We start from the raw sequence: 19813 nt of genomic DNA, 5'->3' as shown, positions 1-19813 counted from the left end.
TTAGAAGTGAGGATTTATAGAGTGCGATACTGTTTTCTTTATGAGGGTCTATTTCAACATATTGTTTATGGCTCATAATCCCCCAATCACTTCAAAACATTACCCACAATGTAGACCTTTTTAAATTTCATTTTTAAAGTTTTCCAGTTTAGGGTGTCAAAGGCTTTCTGTAGACCAATGAAAAGGCCAGACACGGTTTTGCGCTCTCCCCACATTTTTACTTTCCTTGCCCTATTACCATAGGTAAGGAAAGTATTGCTTTCCAAAAAAAATTAAGGTACCCTGATTTCAAGTTTTCTATACGTTTCAAGTCCCCCTGAGTCCAAAAACATGATTTTTGGGTGTTGGTCTGTGTGTGTGTATGTGTGTGTGTGTGTATGTGTGTGTGTGTGTATGTCTGTGAACACGATAACTCCATTCCTAATCAACCGATTGACTTGAAATTCTAAACTTAAGGTCCTTATACCATGAGGATCCGACAATAAGAAATTCAATAAAATTCAAATCAAGATGGCGGAAAAATGGCGGATAATTACTAAAAAACCATGTTTTTCACGTTTTTCTCGAAAACGGCTCTAACGATTTTCTTCAAATTCATACCATGGATAGCTATTTATAAGCCCTATCAACTGGCATGAGTCTCATTTCTGGGAAAATTTCAGGAGCTCTGTAATATTCTTGAGAAAAATGGCGGATAATGACAAAAAAAACATGTTTTTCACGGTTTTCTCGAAAACGGCTCTAACGATTTTCTTCAAATTTATATCATAGATAGCTATCTATAAGCCCTATCAACTGGCATGAGTCTCATTTCTGGGAAAATTTCAGGAGCTCCGTAATATTATTGAGAAAAATGGCGGATAATGACTAAAAACCATGTTTTCCACGATTTTCTCAAAAACAGCTCTAACGATTTTTTTTCAAATTCATACCCTGTATAGTTATTCATCAGATCCATCAACTGGCATCAGTCTTTTTTCTGGGAAACTAATGGGGAGTCCACCCTATCCTTGAGAAATGGACTTTGTAACCACCATCTCGTGCATGAGGTAGGTAGAGCAGTTTATAAAAAGTACACAGTCATAGTCAAGATATTTCATCTGTAGAACAGCTGTTTTGACGACTTTAAAAAAAATCATCTAATTTCACAATTTACAAGAAGGAAAAAGTACTCTGAAAACAATAATTATATATACACATATACAGTAGTCTGATCGTAGTTGCAAATAATATGTTGCCGCCAATAATTGTCATGATGTTATTCCCCTAAATTATTCTCGTTTGAGAATGAGGCTTACAGTTCAATGAGCAAGGAAAGTTGTGTGAGTGTACCACACCAGATTTTTTATATTGTTGCATAAATCCGAAATTGCTGTTGGTGTGCTGCGTCCCCTGAAGCCGTGTTTGCATACTGATATCAAGCTATCAGTATAAGCACCTTAATATACACGAAGAAAAATAAAAGAAGAAGAATATATATCATTTTCATTTGAGTCGAACATTTTCATGTGAGTTGAATATTTTTATTTGAGTAGCTCAGCCTAGTATCGTAGTCGTATATCGTAATCTATCTATCATATATTCAAGGCAAGTCAGAAATGTGTTTGTTTCCAAGATTAGAATAATAATTGTTACCTTAATACACACGTATTAATACACGAAGTTATTAATAAACACCTTCTTCAAGGTGTTTTATCAATATTGATCATATATGGCACGTTCAATTATTTTGGATATTATGGTTAAGATAGCAATCGGTCTATAGTTTTTTGGATCTGTTTTGTTACCTTTTTATATTTAGGGTAAATCTTAGATACCTTCTGGTTTTCTGGGAAGACTGCCCGGTTGATAGATGAGTTTACAATGTCGAGAAGTGGCGTCATGATTCCCTTGACACAGTATTTAAAGATTTTACTGGTAATTTCGTCATAACCTGAGAGTTATTCCCACGAGCTCCATGTGCGTGATGATTTTAAATTTGGCAAGTTGTGGTACTGCATCTAGTTGCTCCTGACAATCACTTGGTGGCTGTATGAAGGCAGCATTCAGAAGATTACTGATCTGGTATGGGTCGGTGACAATAATGTTGTTATAGACAAATGTCATCCTTATTGTTTGAATATTTCTTCCCTCTCTCTTCATTGATAATTTCCCAGATTTCCTTTCTTTTATCTTGTGACTGTTGGCTTTTTGTATTAATGAAGCTCCTCTTCATGTTTTTCACCACTACTTCATACTGTTTTTTTATTTCCTCGTAGGTGCATCTATCTTCGTATGAGCCTGTTAGTGTGAACTTGAAATGTGCCTGATTTAAGCTATTTTTCAATTGTATAGTTTCGCTATCCAAAAATACGTTGTTTTTCATTGAAGTCATCTTCTTAGACTCTCTCGGCATTATCTCATCTATTCTCTGACGCATTATTCGGGTAAAAGAAAGGAGACGGGGCCGCCGAAAGCAGTGGATGAACAGGTAGAAGTTCTAGTGACCCTTCAGTGGTCGCCTATTGTTAATGAGTTTCGACATTTTCGTGGACTATTGTTAAGGATTCCACTCCGAGGAATAAATTGGTGGCCCAGTCTGATTACTTAAAGGCATTTTCAGCTGTAAGCCAGTGGAAGCCTACATTGTTTGGATAAACACACACATTACTGTCGATTATAAGTACAAATTTAGTCAAACTAAGAACGTACTATTTTTTATTTTTTAATAAAGATTACGTCCTTTTATACTTATTCTTACGTCCTATTATATTCAGTGTACATGATGATACTAGATAAATTACATAGACATATCATCAGCTGATGAATAGCGCACATGGTGTGTAACCATGAATTGTATGTAACTCAAGTTAGTCTGTATACAGCTTGTGAGCAAGTTGAGTTTCATCAAAATGAACCATTAAGAATAACTGAATAACAAGTACTTGAACACTGATCTAGATTCAATAATAAAGTGAGAATAAAAGTAACAGGTAAGGTGGAAAGTAATAGATGAGTCCCTACCAGCTAAAACTGCCTTCAAGAAAGCAGACGGGGCCACTCCGGCTACTAATGAGGGTGATGAAGCAGAATCAGAGGACAATAGAGTGTGATAGTTGAGAGTTGCAGGATGAACCTTTTTGGAACAATAGCCCAGTGTACAGGTAGCGCGGCCCCGTCTCCTTTCTTCAACCCCATTATTCTAATAAAGTTTTCATATTTTGCTTCAGTTGTTGATTGTCTTGTCACTTGTCTCCAGTCAACACGGCTAAGTATAAATTTTAGCTTTTCTAAATTTCAATTTGAGTAATTTCTGCAATACTTGTACTTTATTACTCTATTGTCATTTTTAGCTTTTATTCAATTTATTGTGCGCAGTATTGATTTATGATCAGAGATTTGATTCCCATATATTGAAGCTTGTATGATATAGGCTGGTATATTGTGATAGCAACCATCTATGCTTGCAACTGAGGTGTGTGTTACTCTAGTTGCTGGTAAGTTGTAAATATTGCAGCCATGCTGAGTCAAGGCATTCTTCAGTTCAATAAAACAGGCAGCATCAGGCTTTAATGAATCAATAATTGTACCACCTAATATCAATATTTTGAAGTGTTTAGCTGAGTAGTCCTGAAGTAGAAGTCCAAGTTGAGTGAGGAAGTCATTGACAGTACTAGGGTTTGGGGATCTATAAGCTCCAACTACCAGCATTTTTAATGTCTTGAATAATTGGAATTGTATTGTGCTATTTCAAATATTTGTTCCATTGGATGATATGCTTCACTTGGTCTAATGTCTTATATTGAGAAATTTGTGTTGTCCTTACTGAAAATTGCTACTTCACCCCATAAGAATTGTTTTCGACAGAAGTGTGCTACAAGTGTTTACCCTGGTACTTATATTGGTGGTTATAAGCTTCTTCTGTCTTAAGCCATGCTCTGACAATATAACAATATCAGGAGAGTGTTGATTGAGCTCCAACTGCATTTGTTCAATCTTTCCCTGTAGTCCTCTCTTGATATTCATGTAATAAATCCTCAACGAGTTGTTATCTGTATGACCCTTTTGGTTAGCTGTCCTATTTGTTGGTGGTATTTTTGTGTTGGAATTTCTGTTACATAGATTAGTTGAATTTGATTGATACGGCTAAATGAAAGTTTCTTTGCATGCCCTGTTTGACAAATTAAACTATCTCTCTTCAATCCTCCTCCAACCCCTCTCCATCCATAAAACCTACCATCTTCATAAACGTTTGTTGGGAGTTTGTCATTGTCATTGATGATGTGCACATAACAGAAAGAAAAATAACATTTCAACCCTCATATGGTTGAACTATTATTTAAATAATAAAAATGGTTAATATTAAAATATTACTTCAAAGTTTTCTCAATTAATATTTTACTTATCAGTGAAAAAAATGGTTGAAAACAACTAGGTATTCGAGAAAAAAATTACTTCATTCAAATCCTTGATTCTTACTTCATTCAATGAATTACCTTGAATTAATGGATACTACAAACAAAACATTTGCGTTTTCATATCTTAGAAATCTCAATCATATAATTAATTGACACATGAATCAATCACAGTTTTTATTATATGCTGATAATGCCACATAAAATATGACTAGTGTGTCGTTCTGATTCCAATTATTAAAATGCTCTTCATTTATTTCTTATCAATGTTTCAATCATTGGTTGAACCTAACTTGAATCATTCTTGTGATATATAATCATTCCTGTGGCTAATTTGACTATTTTGGATCACAGTTTCTGACCATTTTGACTTGCAGAGTGAAGAGAATGAGTAATGTCAATAAAACTTCAACTTTCTTTCAGGATAAGGGATTAGAGGCAGCAGAAAGCTGGTTACCGTTTCTGAACGAATATGATGCGGAAGTCAAAATCTTGCTGTGTTCCAATTGTAAAGATATTCCGGAAGTTGGTGTTTCAAAACTCACAGGTAAATAATCAAAACTCAAAATTATTTTTGGGGTTTCCTTGCAATGTTTTATATGGGTTTCTTGATACCAACCATCCTATTTTTCTGGGTTTGTAGTTATCAATTGGTAGCCTACCTATGTTTTAGCATAATCTCCATTCATGTGAATTATTGTAAAAAATAAATAGCCTTTATTCAATTATTCCATGAATACAGTATATGAAGCAAATCTCCATCATTAGCTCGACAATCCAAAGCGGATCTTGGCCTCCTCTAACAATTGCCTCCATTCTACTCTATCCATGGCAGCACGCCTCCAATTCCTGGCCCCAACAACTCTTGCATCTCTGGCAACTGCACCCATCCACCTCAACCTTGGTCCACCTTGAGGTCTTCTACCTTCCATGTTGTAAGCCATTATCTTTTTTGGTGAAAATGACTCATCAGCTCTTGCAACATGGCCTGCCCACCTGAGCCTACCTTCTCGGATAAGAGCCATCGATACGTATGTTGTACAGATCACGATTCTTTCTTCTGCACCACACTCCATCCATCAGCACTCCTCCAAAAATTCTGCGGAGAATCTTCCTCTCAAATCTATACTTATAAAATTCTCATCTGATCTTGTTAGAGTCAAAGTCTCACTGGCATAGGTAAGCACTGGCAAAATTAGTGTTAGATGAAGCAAATTATTGTAGGCATTTTTATATCATATAGCAAAGTGCCGTCTGGAGAATTTGATTGGAAATAGCAAATTAGTTTACAAGTAAGAAAGAATTGAGAATTATACTTGTTTAAAGGGCCCTACACACCTACGGATTTGAGGATCTGAATTGGTACAGTGGATTCAAGATTCGGTTCTTGTAGACTTGACTTCAAGTTTGCAATATATACATTTCACACAAACGTCAAGAAAACTCGAGTTCAAGGAAACTTGACTAATGTGAACGCTCCTATAACGACGACTTGAGCCGCGCGGATGGAGTCATCTTAGCTGGAGCACAAAACCTATATATTTATTACATTCGATGAATTAGATGTGAATCGCGGTTGGAGTTGTCGTCGCTGTGGCGTTTAGTTAAGTTTTCTTGACGTTTGCATGGAATGAATGCATTTTGAAAACTTGAAGTCAAGTTTACAAAAACAGTAACTTGAATCCATTATAACAATGTAGACCCTTCTTCAGCTTTTGTTGATTCAAGTACATAATATTGAACATGTTTGACTCTTGGATTCAATTTGAATCTTGAAGGTACAATCCAACCTACAAATGAGATAAAAACAGTTGTCAGTCAAAGTAAAATGTATAACTCAAATGAATAAGTATGATGCAGATGAAAACGAAACCAGGAGATTAATTAGATTTTGACTTCATGATGATATACTTTTGAGGCTATGAAAACTTGAGTTCAAATAAACTCGCTTTCAAATTTTCAAAATCGCCCATTTAACTCAACCTTAAAAAAACTTGAATTGTAGTAATTGCGCTTTTTGGAGTTATTAATATCCAATATTCATTCTATCATCTAATATTTTTCTTGAATGATCATTATTACTCATAATTATTTTTATAATAATATAAATTAATATAAAATATAATTATTTTTATGTAATAATAAAATAATTATTGATATTAATAAACTCCTTGATAAATTATTATTCTCAAATAGGCAAATGAATAATTTTCAATCATTGAAGAAAACCCTCATTTTCTAAACATTTATTTATTTATTTCATTGACAATCACAAATCATAATTATAATATATAATATTGGGAGAAGACAACTGGCATAGCCCAAAACTGTCTTCTCCCAAATTTTTACAGATAAAAGTTTCAAAAAAGAATGAGGTGGATTATTTTATTAATAAAAATGTGGATTCAAAGCTTAAAATAATCTTATGAATCAGCTGATCGAAATAATTTCGGGTTGATCGAGAGCGCGAGCTTGCCACATGTGCGTTCCATTGTTGTATGCTTGGCCAGTTCGGTTTGCGCCTTCAATCAGCTTTTTATGAAAATAATATATTCGTTTCTTGACTTTGAAAATCTCACATAATACTTTTCAAAAATTCCGCTGATATTCCATCAGCTGTTCTATTAAAATATTTATCGATTAGGCCTATTGCATCTATCTATATCACATACAAACTACATAGTTATACGGTATTGAGAGTTTATTCTTTTCTTGTATGAGAAAGGACGAAGGAGTGGATAGATTTTGATGTCCATCGAATTTGATCTGTAAAATGGTTAGAAAAATATGTGTTGAAAATTTGAAGCTGTTTAATCAATTATAACAGCCACGTACAGCCACGTATTCTTGATGTGGTCCAGTCTACTTACTCCTCCGGCCCATCTTAGCATTCTCATCTTAGCTGTATGAAGATTCTCTGCTTGTTGCTTTTTCAGAGGCCAGCACTCTGCACCATATATCATTGCTGGAGGTACTGCAGCTTTATACACTTTGCCTTTAATGTGTATGGGCATTCTATTGTCGCAAAGCACTCCTGTCAGCTCTCTCAATTTCATCCAACCCGTATTAATTCTGCTCGAAATGTCTGCATCAATGCTTCATCATTGCTGATGATCGACCCTAAATACTTGCATTTCTGAACAACCTCTGAAGAAGTACCTTGCAGGTGTGGTGCCCGACTGACATCGCCACTAAAACCACAGTGAATTTGAACTGTTTTCTCCCTACTGATTCTGAGGCCAGCTCCTTCCAGTTTGGCTCGCCACATGTCAAGTGCTTGCTGTATCTCATCTTGCGTTTTTCTGATGAGGACAATGTCATCAGCATATAAGATGTCCTATGGAGGTGCGATCTGCAATTCTGCAGTGAGGTAGTTCATCTCAAGGTTGAAGAGGAGTGGACTCAAGGCAGAACCCTGGTGCACCCCCACCTCTACACTGAACTCCCCGCTAGTCCCAATCTTTTTGTGTTTATATAGTAAAACTGTGATGTATTCATGAAAAATTAATTTACGTTACAGAAAATAATAAAAAGAGATTGCACATCTCTTGGATGTGCGATCCTCAAGAAAATGACAATGTCTTTTTTTTATTACGTCTTGGGGACCCCAGGATGGAGTATAAGACAAGTCAAACTAAAATAGCATACCTCACATGTGACAATAAAAGACCGTGGTATGATGTTAGGAGTAACTTTTTGTCTTTCAACCTGGAAAGTTGTCTGAGAATAAATATAGCAGAATACATTTTATTACAAATTGTGTCAATGTCAATCGTCTATCCAATAAGATTCGAAGAAATGCTATCTCTTCTTCTTGTTCAAGTTGACAATCATTTATAAATACGTTAAGCACACAATCCTCATTCGGATTATATTTGTTCTTAAATTGAAGGAATTGGCATTTATCGCTGTTAATAGTTAACTTCATTTGGTTTAAAAATTGGACCATTGACTGTACACCTATATGGGCATTTATTTCTAAATCATCTAGAACTTGATTATTGAAGATAAGTGATGTATCAACAGCAAACAAGCAGACTCTACCATTAATAAACTCATCTGGCAAACGATTAATATACAACTTTGTTGAAGTTCTGACACTGTGTTACTTGTAAATATTTGAAAAAACACTTACTTTTGTTGGAGTATTGAGGAATGCATTTCACTCCTGAAGAGGAGCTTCATCAGCCTGACACCAGGGGCGCTTGCTCTTATAGGTTGGACTGTGTGGCCAAAATGTGGGAAAATATTACATTCGATTTGAAGTTTATTTCATCATTTATTAAATTGGATTTATCATTTTTTAGGTGTTTGAAAATTTCGTATTGTTCTAGTGTGTTGAAATCCTACACATTCTTCAAAAAAGCCAGAGACTCAACACACTAGAACAATACGAAATTTTCAAACACCTCAAAAATGATAAATTCACAGTCCAACCCATAAGAGCAAGCGCCCCTGGTGTCAGGCTGATGAAGCTCCTCTTCAGGAGTGAAGTGCATTCCTCAATACTCCAACAAAAGTAAGTGTTTTTTCAAATATTTACAAGTAACACAGTGTCAGAACTTCAACAAAGTTATTATATAGTGTTTCGTCATGGGAAGCAACTTCAATTTCGATTAATATATAGTAAAAAAACAACGGTCCAAGGATCGATCCTTGCGGCACTCCAGCCTTGACCTCTAATTTGTTTGAACTATTTTTTACCACACGATTTTCAACAACCGAAGTGAGCTCTACACATTGTTCCCTGCCCGTTAGGTATGATTTAAACCACCTAAGTTCAACCCCGTTTATCCCTACATTTCCAAGTATCCTCAGTAAAGTTTCATGATTGACACAATCAAAAGCCTCAGATAGATCAAGGAATATTGCAGCTGCTTTATCTCCCGAATCCATCATATCGATCAATCCTTCCACCAGAGAAACAGCTATTATGCTGTCTTTGTTGATTTACCTTTTTGAAAACCATGTTGCTCATCGCAGATGATCTGAGCTTCATCAAGGTACACAAGCAACCTATTTAGCACTACCTTCTCAAAAATTTTACTCATTGTATTAAGTATACTGATAGGTCTATAATTCTCCACTTTTTCCCTATCACCACCTTCAAAAATAGGCAAGATTTTCCCCTCTTTCAGTTTATCCGGGAAAATACCGTGTTTTAGTGAGTGATTGATGAGATCAAGCAATGGATCTAGAAGTTGGTCTTTACACTTTTTGAGAATTGAGATTGATATCCCGTCCATTCCTACAGACTTTTTATTTTTCAAACTATCAATAAATTTTGATAACTCATCCCGGGTTACTGGCTGGAAATTGAAAGCATTTTGAATTACATTGGCAGTCCCTTCAGGCCTACTTGTGAAGTCAATATTAAGTGACTTCTGAAGATTTTCAGCAACTTGTTGATAATAGTTATTAAAGAAATTGCAAATATCTGTACTATCATATATGAACTTTCCACAGTTTTCTATCTTTTTAGGGGTGGTGGTGAGGACATGCTCTTGAGCTAAGTTCCTGTTCCTATTTATCACATCCCACACTGCAGTGTTGAAGTTCACACTACTTTTCAGTATTTATGCTGTTTTTTGTATTTAGCTTCCTTAACTTCTATCATATAACTTTTTTTACAGCTTTATAATTTTTCTCACTTATAACATTTCTTGCTATTTTGAATTCATTGTATGTTTCCCTAACCTTATCTCTTTGTGCCAGAACATCTTCAGTAAACCACTCTTCTATCTTGTTCAATTTATTTTTTACAGGGACGTTTTTTAAAGGGCAGCAAATACTAATGTGAATACTTAAAATACTAATGAACTTATCATATTTATCATTTAAATCGTCTATGCCAGAAACAATACTCCAAACTTGAAATAATAATTCTTGTTTCAAACAATTAATATTACCTTGTTCACATTCTTGAATTACCTTCATTAATTTACTGACTCTAGCTTTATTATGACCCTGAATTCTTACATCTAAAATTTGGTAATCATGGTCAGATAGTTGTGAGTTACCTAATCTGATTCTACAGTTATCTATATTTGTTAGGATGTTATCAATAATTGTACATGAGGTTCTCGTCACTCTGGTATATTCATGAACTTTTATTTCTAAGTTATTCATATTTATAATATCTTTAATATCATCCGTCATCTTGTTTCGCACTGCAAAATTTGTATTAAAATCACCCCCTACAATTACTTCGAAATATCGATTTGTGGTAGTTTCTAAAATTTTATTGAAATTCATACAAAAATCTTCCCAATTACCATTTGGTGACCTGTAAATACCCAGGACAGCCACCTCAATATTTTCAATTTTTATTCTCAAACCCGTTGCTTCTAGATCCATTTCCCGAGAAAGTTTATTTACATACTCTAGATTACTTATTTCCATTGTTTTAGATTAATTGGTAAATATACATACACCACCACTACGATGAGATTCCCTACAATACACTGCCTTCAATGAATAGTGCTGCAAGTTTACTTGTGGAATTTCCTCTTCTTTTAAGCCATGCTCAGTTAAAATCACTATATCCGGAGTTTCTTGCTTTAAGAATACTTCGAGTCAATTTTGTTTCTAAAGTATTGGATATTTTGGTGAAAGACAGTGAACATTTCTTCGTTAAGAACTGCTGGATTACCTTTCCTTCTGAGAGATGCCAAACCCGACTGCCTAGAAGCTATACTATCTTCATTACCATTAAAAGAGTTCCTTACACTAATGCTATTCTGGTAATCTACTTTCCTTTTCCTGTTCTGAGCCAATTCATTAAAAAAGATCTGTTTCTAACTCCCTCTAGTGTTTCTGTGACAGGAGATTGCAAACAACTCTCAATCATCTCTGCCAACCTATCACAAAAACTTATTTTGCCAGATCTGTTTAGATGTAGTCCGTGACTAGTGAAGTTTGCTCTTTTCAACCTCTCATTTCGGAAACATACCCCTAGTTGTTTGGATTTTTTTATTTTTCAGGCTGTTGATGGTATCATGTATTGCTTTATTTGTTTTCTTAATAGTTTTGTCAGCTGGACATCCGCATGAGGTTATCATCAAGTTGAAAGAAATAGGGTTGAAGACTAATTTACATTTTTAACGCCAGTATACTATAATCTTGTGACCTCTATCTAACAGGCCGAAACGTATTGAAGATTTCCTCCCACCATGACCTATGCGCAGAATATGTTGTTTTTTCTCTCAATTGACATGTTGTGTTTTCAGCTCAGGAATGGTGTGTGAAGAAAGGCTTCGAGTTGGTTGAGTTGGATCCTGACGTGGACGCCGAATGGGAGGCAGAGCAGGACTTCCTGGAGACAACTGGCATCAAGAGAGTGGTGCAGGCTCTACAGGCCCATGTCTGGCCCAATCTGTCCATGAAAGGTGATATGACTCTATCTAAGCTCATCACTGTGAATTTGGAGCAGCAAGGTGTCATACTGATAACCTCGTCATTTTACCACAAATGACAACCTGTCACCTCGTCATTTTACTACAAATAACAACCTGTCACCTCGTAAATGTGGATTCGCAGCAGGTGGCCCTACTTGCGTAGGGGAATGCGACAAGGTTTCACCTCGACAACCTGTCACCTTATTCCTTAAAACGATGACAGGTTGTTGGCGTCAACACAATCTCAAACCGGCTTAAAAAGGGCATAGTTTGTGGAGACCCCTACGCTGTAATCGCATTTTATTTGATCTCATAAGAACAATTTCCGCGTCCTAATAACATAATTGAACGAGCGTTAGCGAGTTCTTACTTTTAACTCAAGACCAAAGTCGTTGCCCGTCTGTGTGTATGTTCGACAATAACTTTTTAGAGATTCGATCAATCAGGTTCAAATTTTGAAAAAACGTTGTTTATCATTTAGTCAGCTGAAGAATTCATTGCATGCAATTACTAGTTTTTTCCATTCAATCATTCATAACATCAGCTGAGGCTATTAGTAGGTATTACACAGACAGTCCTTCATGCGCTGACACATTATTTCAGCTGGTTAATATACAACATAATTTACAACTTTTACATCAACAAATAAAAATAATACGGATTAAGATATCAATTTGCGGATTTCGCCATTCATTTTCTCTTGGATCTGTATAGAAATCTTAATAGTATCACATTACCACCTTCTCATTAAAAAAAATGAATTCGAATGGAAAAAAAAGTTGAAGCGACAAGCAATTATAATTGAAGGTTGCTGATTTGAAAGAATACAATACATGAGCGAGTTCATGAGCGTTACATTATATAGTTCATGAGCGAGTACTCCAACTTACGGAGTCTCTAGTAATATAACATTCACATAGAAGTTTTCTTATCTCAGTTATGTGACTGGATTTCAATTTAATTTTACTTCATTCGCATGTACATTATCTGAAGAACCTCGCGATAGATCAATAGCAACTTATTCTTTTAAGCATTGGTGAATGAGAATAATTTATGTTATTTTCAATTTTGTTGTTCTTTTTTATTAGGCTGACAGTACTTTGAAGTGATTCTCATTATAGTCACCAATTTCAACCATCGGATATGTGTTAAGTTGTTATCTTGTTGAATGTGATAATAAAAGTACTACTCATTGTTGATACGTTTTTTCTTCGAATTATTTTCAGAGAGGAAAGAGCCTACTAGCTTCAATAATTTGCTCCATGGTGGTATTCCTCTATCAGACGGCGGCGACCTGAGTGAAGGTTTTGGAAACCTGAGTATAGGCAGAGGGCTCGAACAGGCTAATATCCAAGAAAAAATGGGTACTTACGTTTCCATAACAACTTAACTAAAGCCCTCGATTAGCATGATATAATCTAGGGTTCAGTATTCTTAATGGTGATACTGTACAAGAGTTACTGATGACTTTATTTTTTTCTTTGAGCCGAAATTTCATCAATGTCTAACTGAAACGTATTTGGTATTCTTTGAGGGTATTTCTTAGTTTGAAATCAAAATTAGTCCAGTCAAGGAAAGGTTGTAGAGGGAAAAGTTGGGAAGCCAATTTTTGACCCCGCAGTTCTTTTGAGGGTAGTAAGGAGGTAAACATATCAAAAGTCCCCACCTCTTCCCACTGTGTTAAGGGGGTGGGGGTGGTTTAAAGGTGTCATTTCTTGGTTTCTCGCATAAAAATAAAAAACTATGTATCTTAAGGATTTGACTGTCATGTAAAAAATTAAAGCTTACAAAATTTCCTACAATATTTGATGTACAACTTTTTTCATATCTCCTCTAGTTTTCGAGATATCCGCTCTTGAAGGTGTGAAATTATTGGAAAAACACGTTTGCCACCATTTTTTTTTTTCTATTTTTGCTCTACTTTTGCTTAACTTTTGAAAAATGGATGGGAAAAATCCATGCTGATTATGAGCTTATAGAGCATCAAATTCTCTTCAATTTGATGTATAATTTCACACTTTTACGAATTTCCCTACACCTTTTGCAACAGCTTTAGTGATATTCTCAACAGTTAACGAGATATTAGCTCTTGAAGGTATATAATTGTTAAAATAACAGGTTTTTATCCAATGTTTTGCTCTTTCAGGGCTTATAACAATGCAACATATAAACTTTTGCTTATCGTAGGTTTGTAGAGCATTGAATTATATTTTAAATGATGTATTATTTCACTATTCCAAGTTTTCCTTTCATTTTTATAGCAGCTTCAATGTTGGGGGTGAAATTTTCATTGCTGCAACAAGTGTCAACTCAGCGGTTCCACATCTTCAACAGAGGGGATAAAGATACGCACTTTTGCTATGTTTACCTACTAACTAGTCCAAATAAAGCTGAAAAGTCAAAAATTGTGTCAAATGTCATTGTCAAACAATCAATTGTTGCAGCAATGAGAATTTCACCTCCTACATTGAAGCTGCTATAACAATGAAAGGAAAACTTGGAATATTGAAATAATACATCATTACAAAGAGAATTCAATTCTCTACAAACCTACGATAAGCATAAGTTTTTATGATGCATTGTTGGAGAGTTATAAGCCCTGAAATAGCAAAATATTTTATTAAAACCTGTTATTTTAACAATTAATTATACACCTTCAATGCTCTACAAACCTACGATAAGCATAAGTTTTTATGATGCATTGTTGGAGAGTTATAAGCCCTGAAATAGCAAAATATTTTATTAAAACCTGTTATTTTAACAATTATACACCTTCAAGAGTGAATATCTCGGGAAGTGTTGAGAATATCACAAAATTACACTGAACAAAAAGTGTAGAGAATTTATCAAGCTCCATTTTTGAATAGTTATTTATGTCGGTTGAACGCATTTTTCTCAAGATATGAGCGTGGAAGCAAAACGCTTAAAAATGCAGCTTTCAAACCACCCTCAACCCCTTAGCACAAGAGTTAGGAATGGGGACTCTTGATATGTTCTCCTTTTAACTAGTCTCAACAAAGCTGCAAATTCATTTTTTTTTTAAATATTCCCTCTAAATCACTTTGTCAATTGGTCTATTGTTGCAAAATGGAGATTTCACACTCAACACTAAAGCTGCTGCAAAAGGTGTAGGGAAATTCGTAAAAGTGTGAAATTATACATCAAATCGAAGAGAATTTAATGCTCTGAAAGCTCATAATCAGCATGGATTTTTCCCATCGATTTTTTAAAAGTTATAAGAGCGAAAATAGAAAAAATTGGTGGCAAACGTGTTTTTTTTTTCAAAAATGTCACACCTTCAAGAGCGGTTATCTTGAAAACTAGAGGAGATATGAAAAAAGGTGTAAATCAAATATTGTAGTAAATTTTGTAAGCTTTAATTTGTTATAAGACAGTCAAGTCCTTAAGATACATAGTTTTTAGTTTAATGCGAGAAACCAAAAAATTGTACTTTTAAACCACCCCCACCCCCTTAGCACAGTGAGTAGGGGTGGCGACTTTTGATATGTTTACCTCCTTACTACCCTAAACAGAACTGTGGTTTTAAATATTGTCTTCCAAACATTTTCCTCTATACCCTTTTTTAAGCATTCATTGCCTGGACTAAATGTAAAATAAGTAAATACAGAAAAATGAAAATTCTCGTAGATATGACTTGGCTGGCTCAGAACTATCAGGGCCGTGTAATAAATATTGGTTCAAGTGTTTCTTCCTCTTGATCTCTTCCTCTAATTTTATTGGACAACTAGCAGGTAACCCGTGCTCCGCAAGGGTATATTTTGAAACTTTACAAACTGAAAACAATAATGAAATATTGGAAAATTGAAAATAGGCATATAACCATCCTCGGTTAATAAAGAATCTTTAAGAAAAATTTCTAGTCAATCAGTCCAGTAGTTCATACGTGATGATGCGTCAACCATAATTTTCCTATCCCGTACGTGTATAAGCAAGTTCTTTCCATTATTAAAGTTTAGAGGATAAGGTTTCGGGTGTCGGATTTCTGAATCGCGAGCCTGCAGCTGCGAAAGGATTTTCAGCAATTCTGAAACTGCTAAACAGGATTTCCGCGCTAATCTGGTGACTGCGCGCCGGTTATTAAGGGCCAATCTGTGACTGCCCTTAAGGGTATGGGAATCGCTCTCAATCGTCCGAAACGCTTTTAAATTAATAGTCAGTATGTCGACTATTATGAGAGGATAGAAAAGATTTTTCACAGACACAGTCTGTAGAATAATATCGGGAAGACAACAATCTGTCGTTGTCAGGGTAGGAAAGGATTTTTCCAGGATTTTCCACAAGGAAAATATCGAGTCAGAGACTCCTAATTCAGGAAAAGATTTCAATAGACTTTTCCAAGTAATTGCCAGTCTAAGGACTACCACAATCGATCTCTAATTTGCAACTGAGATCACGGGAAAATTCGTGAATTTTCCACAGGGAAAACCAGCAAATAATATTTGCTATTTAAGAAGACAGGTTTCTAAGAATTTTAGAAAGGATTCGCGGGTCTGAAAACCCGCGACTAGGACGATCTCGAATCTGGAACTGAGATCAGGAAGGATTTTAACACAGGAAGAATTAAGAGAAAGAAAGAGAAAGGATGCCGCAGTCTAGAAACTTCGGCGAGGAAGTCCTCAAGCTGTACCTGAGAGCTAGAAGGATTTTAGAATAGGGAAAGTGAAGAGAAAGAAAGAGAACGGACGTCGCAGTCTACCAACTTCGACAAGGACGAACTCAAGCTGTACCTGAGTTCTCAAGGAAATGATTGGACTATTCCTACTTGGAATTACAGCAAGTCAGAAACTGCTAAGCGAATTTAAATTACAGGGCCACTCTATAGTATGAAAACCAAGCAAGGAAATCTTACTATAAATGATAATAATTTCTCTGCAGGGACAAAAATTAATCGAGAAAACTATTCTCAAAAGGAACAGGGATTTTCCCACAAGAATAAAAATTAATTGAGAAAAACTATTCTTAAAAAGGACAGGGATTTCCCTACAAGAATAAAAATTCAATGGAGAAAAATTACTCTTTAAACTAAAGGCCACCTTACTACAGAGAAGGAAAAATATACAGACTACCAGTCCTGACATACAATTACCTGAATCGACGTGGATACTGATATGGAGAATAGCGAACCGATCCTCACTTCCCGTATTATAAGTTAAAAACGTCGTGAAGCGACAGAGTCGAGGCTTAAGAATTAAGCCCTCAAAAATAATCCGCTATAAGAGCCTAGCTAAATTTCCCACTCAACTATTTGTAGCACAAACTTGAGATCCCTTACAGGTTTCAACACCAAGGATAACTCGTTCACCCCCAGTGATACGAATTTAGGAAAAATAACCGACAAGAAAGAAAATCCCCCAGGAGAATCCACCTTCAAATACAGTCGGCAATTCGACATACAATATTCCATTCACTAAAATACAGAATAGAATATTAACCCTCTAGTACACCACTATTAGGAGCGCCGCTCGGAACGCAGCCGTACACCAACCCGTTCACCGAACAACTGCTTCTCTCCCAGGTCTTCTTGAAGCAGCACCCGGTCGCTGAAAATTAGGAGGCCGGGGGAAAAAAGATTGCCGACCAATGGGAGTCTGAAAAGACGATCACGCCACTGGTCATGTGACAGGGTTTGACTCAGCTGCTCCTGATGTTAAGGGTGCAGCTAATGATGACAATGATACTAATTGCTACACTAATTCAGGCCGGTAAATAATACATCATTACAAAGAGAATTCAATTCTCTACATACGATAAGCATAAGTTTTTATGATGCATTGTTGGAGAGTTATAAGCCCTGAAATAGCAAAATATTTTATTAAAACCTGTTATTTTAACAATTATACACCTTCAATGCTCTACAAACCTACGATAAGCATAAGTTTTTATGATGCATTGTTGGAGAGTTATAAGCCCTGAAATAGCAAAATATTTTATTAAAACCTGTTATTTTAACAATTATACACCTTCAAGAGTGAATATCTCGGGAAGTGTTGAGAATATCACAAAATTACACTGAACAAAAAGTGTAGAGAATTTATCAAGCTCCATTTTTGAATAGTTATTTATGTCGGTTGAACGCATTTTTCTCAAGATATGAGCGTGGAAGCAAAACGCTTAAAAATGCAGCTTTCAAACCACCCTCAACCCCTTAGCACAAGAGTTAGGAATGGGGACTCTTGATATGTTCTCCTTTTAACTAGTCTCAACAAAGCTGCAAATTCAATTTTTTTTAAATATTCCCTCTAAATCACTTTGTCAATTGGTCTATTGTTGCAAAATGGAGATTTCACACTCAACACTAAAGCTGCTGCAAAAGGTGTAGGGAAATTCGTAAAAGTGTGAAATTATACATCAAATCGAAGAGAATTTAATGCTCTGAAAGCTCATAATCAGCATGGATTTTTCCCATCGATTTTTTAAAAGTTATAAGAGCGAAAATAGAAAAAATTGGTGGCAAACGTGTTTTTTTTCAAAAATGTCACACCTTCAAGAGCGGTTATCTTGAAAACTAGAGGAGATATAAAAAAGGTGTAAATCAAATGTTGTAGTAAATTTTGTAAGCTTTAATTTGTTATAAGACAGTCAAGTCCTTAAGATACATAGTTTTTAGTTTAATGCGAGAAACCAAAAAATTGTACTTTTAAACCACCCCCACCCCCTTAGCACAGTGAGTAGGGGTGGGGACTTTTGATATGTTTACCTCCTTACTACCCTAAACAGAACTGTGGTTTTAAAAATTGTCTTCCAAACATTTTCCTCTATACCCTTTTTTAAGCATTCATTGCCTGGACTAAATGTAAAATAAGTAAATACAGAAAAATGAAAATTCTCGTAGATATGACTTGGCTGGCTCAGAACTATCAGGGCCGTGTAATAAATATTGGTTCAAGTGTTTCTTCCTCTTGATCTCTTCCTCTAATTTTATTGGACAACTAGCAGGTAACCCGTGCTCCGCAAGGGTATATTTTGAAACTTTACAAACTGAAAACAATAATGAAATATTGGAAAATTGAAAATAGGCATATAACCATCCTCGGTTAATAAAGAATCTTTAAGCAAAATTTCTAGTCAATCAGTCCAGTAGTTCATACGTGATGATGCGTCAACCATAATTTTCCTATCCCGTACGTGTATAAGCAAGTTCTTTCCATTATTATAGTATAGATGATGGGTGTATGGATGATTTACCAGTATCTTTGAATGAGAATAACTTTTGAACGGTTTGAGAAATCGGTGCGGTTTTAATAATTTATTTTTTCTTGAAATTCTGTATAGAAATCATGTATCATATGACTACCGTACCTTCCAATTTAAAAAAAAAATGAAGCTGTATTCAAAATGGCGGTTCCAAGATGGCGGACCAAAATTTTGATGCGACAGATAACCAGTTATTTTTATTCGAATAGGATCTCCAATCCCCTATCATCCAATCTCCCTTTTAAAAGAAATGTTCAGATGTTTCTATACAACAATTGGAAGCATGACAAATTGAAAACTTGACGTGATGAAATCTTGAAGAATTGAAAATAGGCCTATAACCATCCTCGGTTAATATGCAAAATTTCAAAATAATCAGTTGAGTAGTTCAAACGTGATGATGCCTCAAACACAATGTTCTATTCCGTACGTGTATAAGCCAGTTCTTTCCTATAGATATAGCTATAGATAACTGGAGAGGACATAATACTTGAAAAACCCACAGTATCATATTGATTTTTTTCAATACATCAATTTAAGTATCGATTAGATCCTCCTCAATTTGAATCAGGCAGCCTTTTGTTTCCTAAATTCCAAACAAAATATTCGTTTCACTCCGAATTTGTCTCTGATATTACCTATAATAACTGAATAATATAAATAATTATTACTAATTTTAGTGTGATCTATTCATGTTTTTCCTATGATTTCCAATAATTCAGCATGAAACCTATGTCCATTTCATTTTTACTGGTGACAAAATTTTACATTTAATTATTCGATAAATAGTCCAGTCAAATGGTCGTT

The 19813-nt window shown here is 35.2% G+C and overlaps 1 protein-coding gene across 1 annotated transcript in view; it reads left to right on the top strand.

The window, feature by feature from the left end:
* Positions 1–19813, top strand: part of LOC111050835 (alpha- and gamma-adaptin-binding protein p34) — a 36850-nt gene that overhangs the window by 7331 nt on the left and 9706 nt on the right. Inside the window, exons 3-5 of the mRNA XM_022337202.2 lie at positions 4818–4941; positions 11624–11782; positions 13018–13155. Of these exons, the coding sequence (XP_022192894.1) occupies positions 4818–4941; positions 11624–11782; positions 13018–13155 (421 nt within the window). The remainder of the gene's footprint in view (positions 1–4817; positions 4942–11623; positions 11783–13017; positions 13156–19813) is intronic.

This window comes from Nilaparvata lugens, chromosome 2 (assembly GCF_014356525.2).
Source record: "Nilaparvata lugens isolate BPH chromosome 2, ASM1435652v1, whole genome shotgun sequence".
NCBI classification, from domain to species: domain Eukaryota; kingdom Metazoa; phylum Arthropoda; class Insecta; order Hemiptera; family Delphacidae; genus Nilaparvata; species Nilaparvata lugens.
Note: the sequence above shows the minus strand (reverse complement) of the source record. Positions and strands in the feature narration are given on the sequence as shown.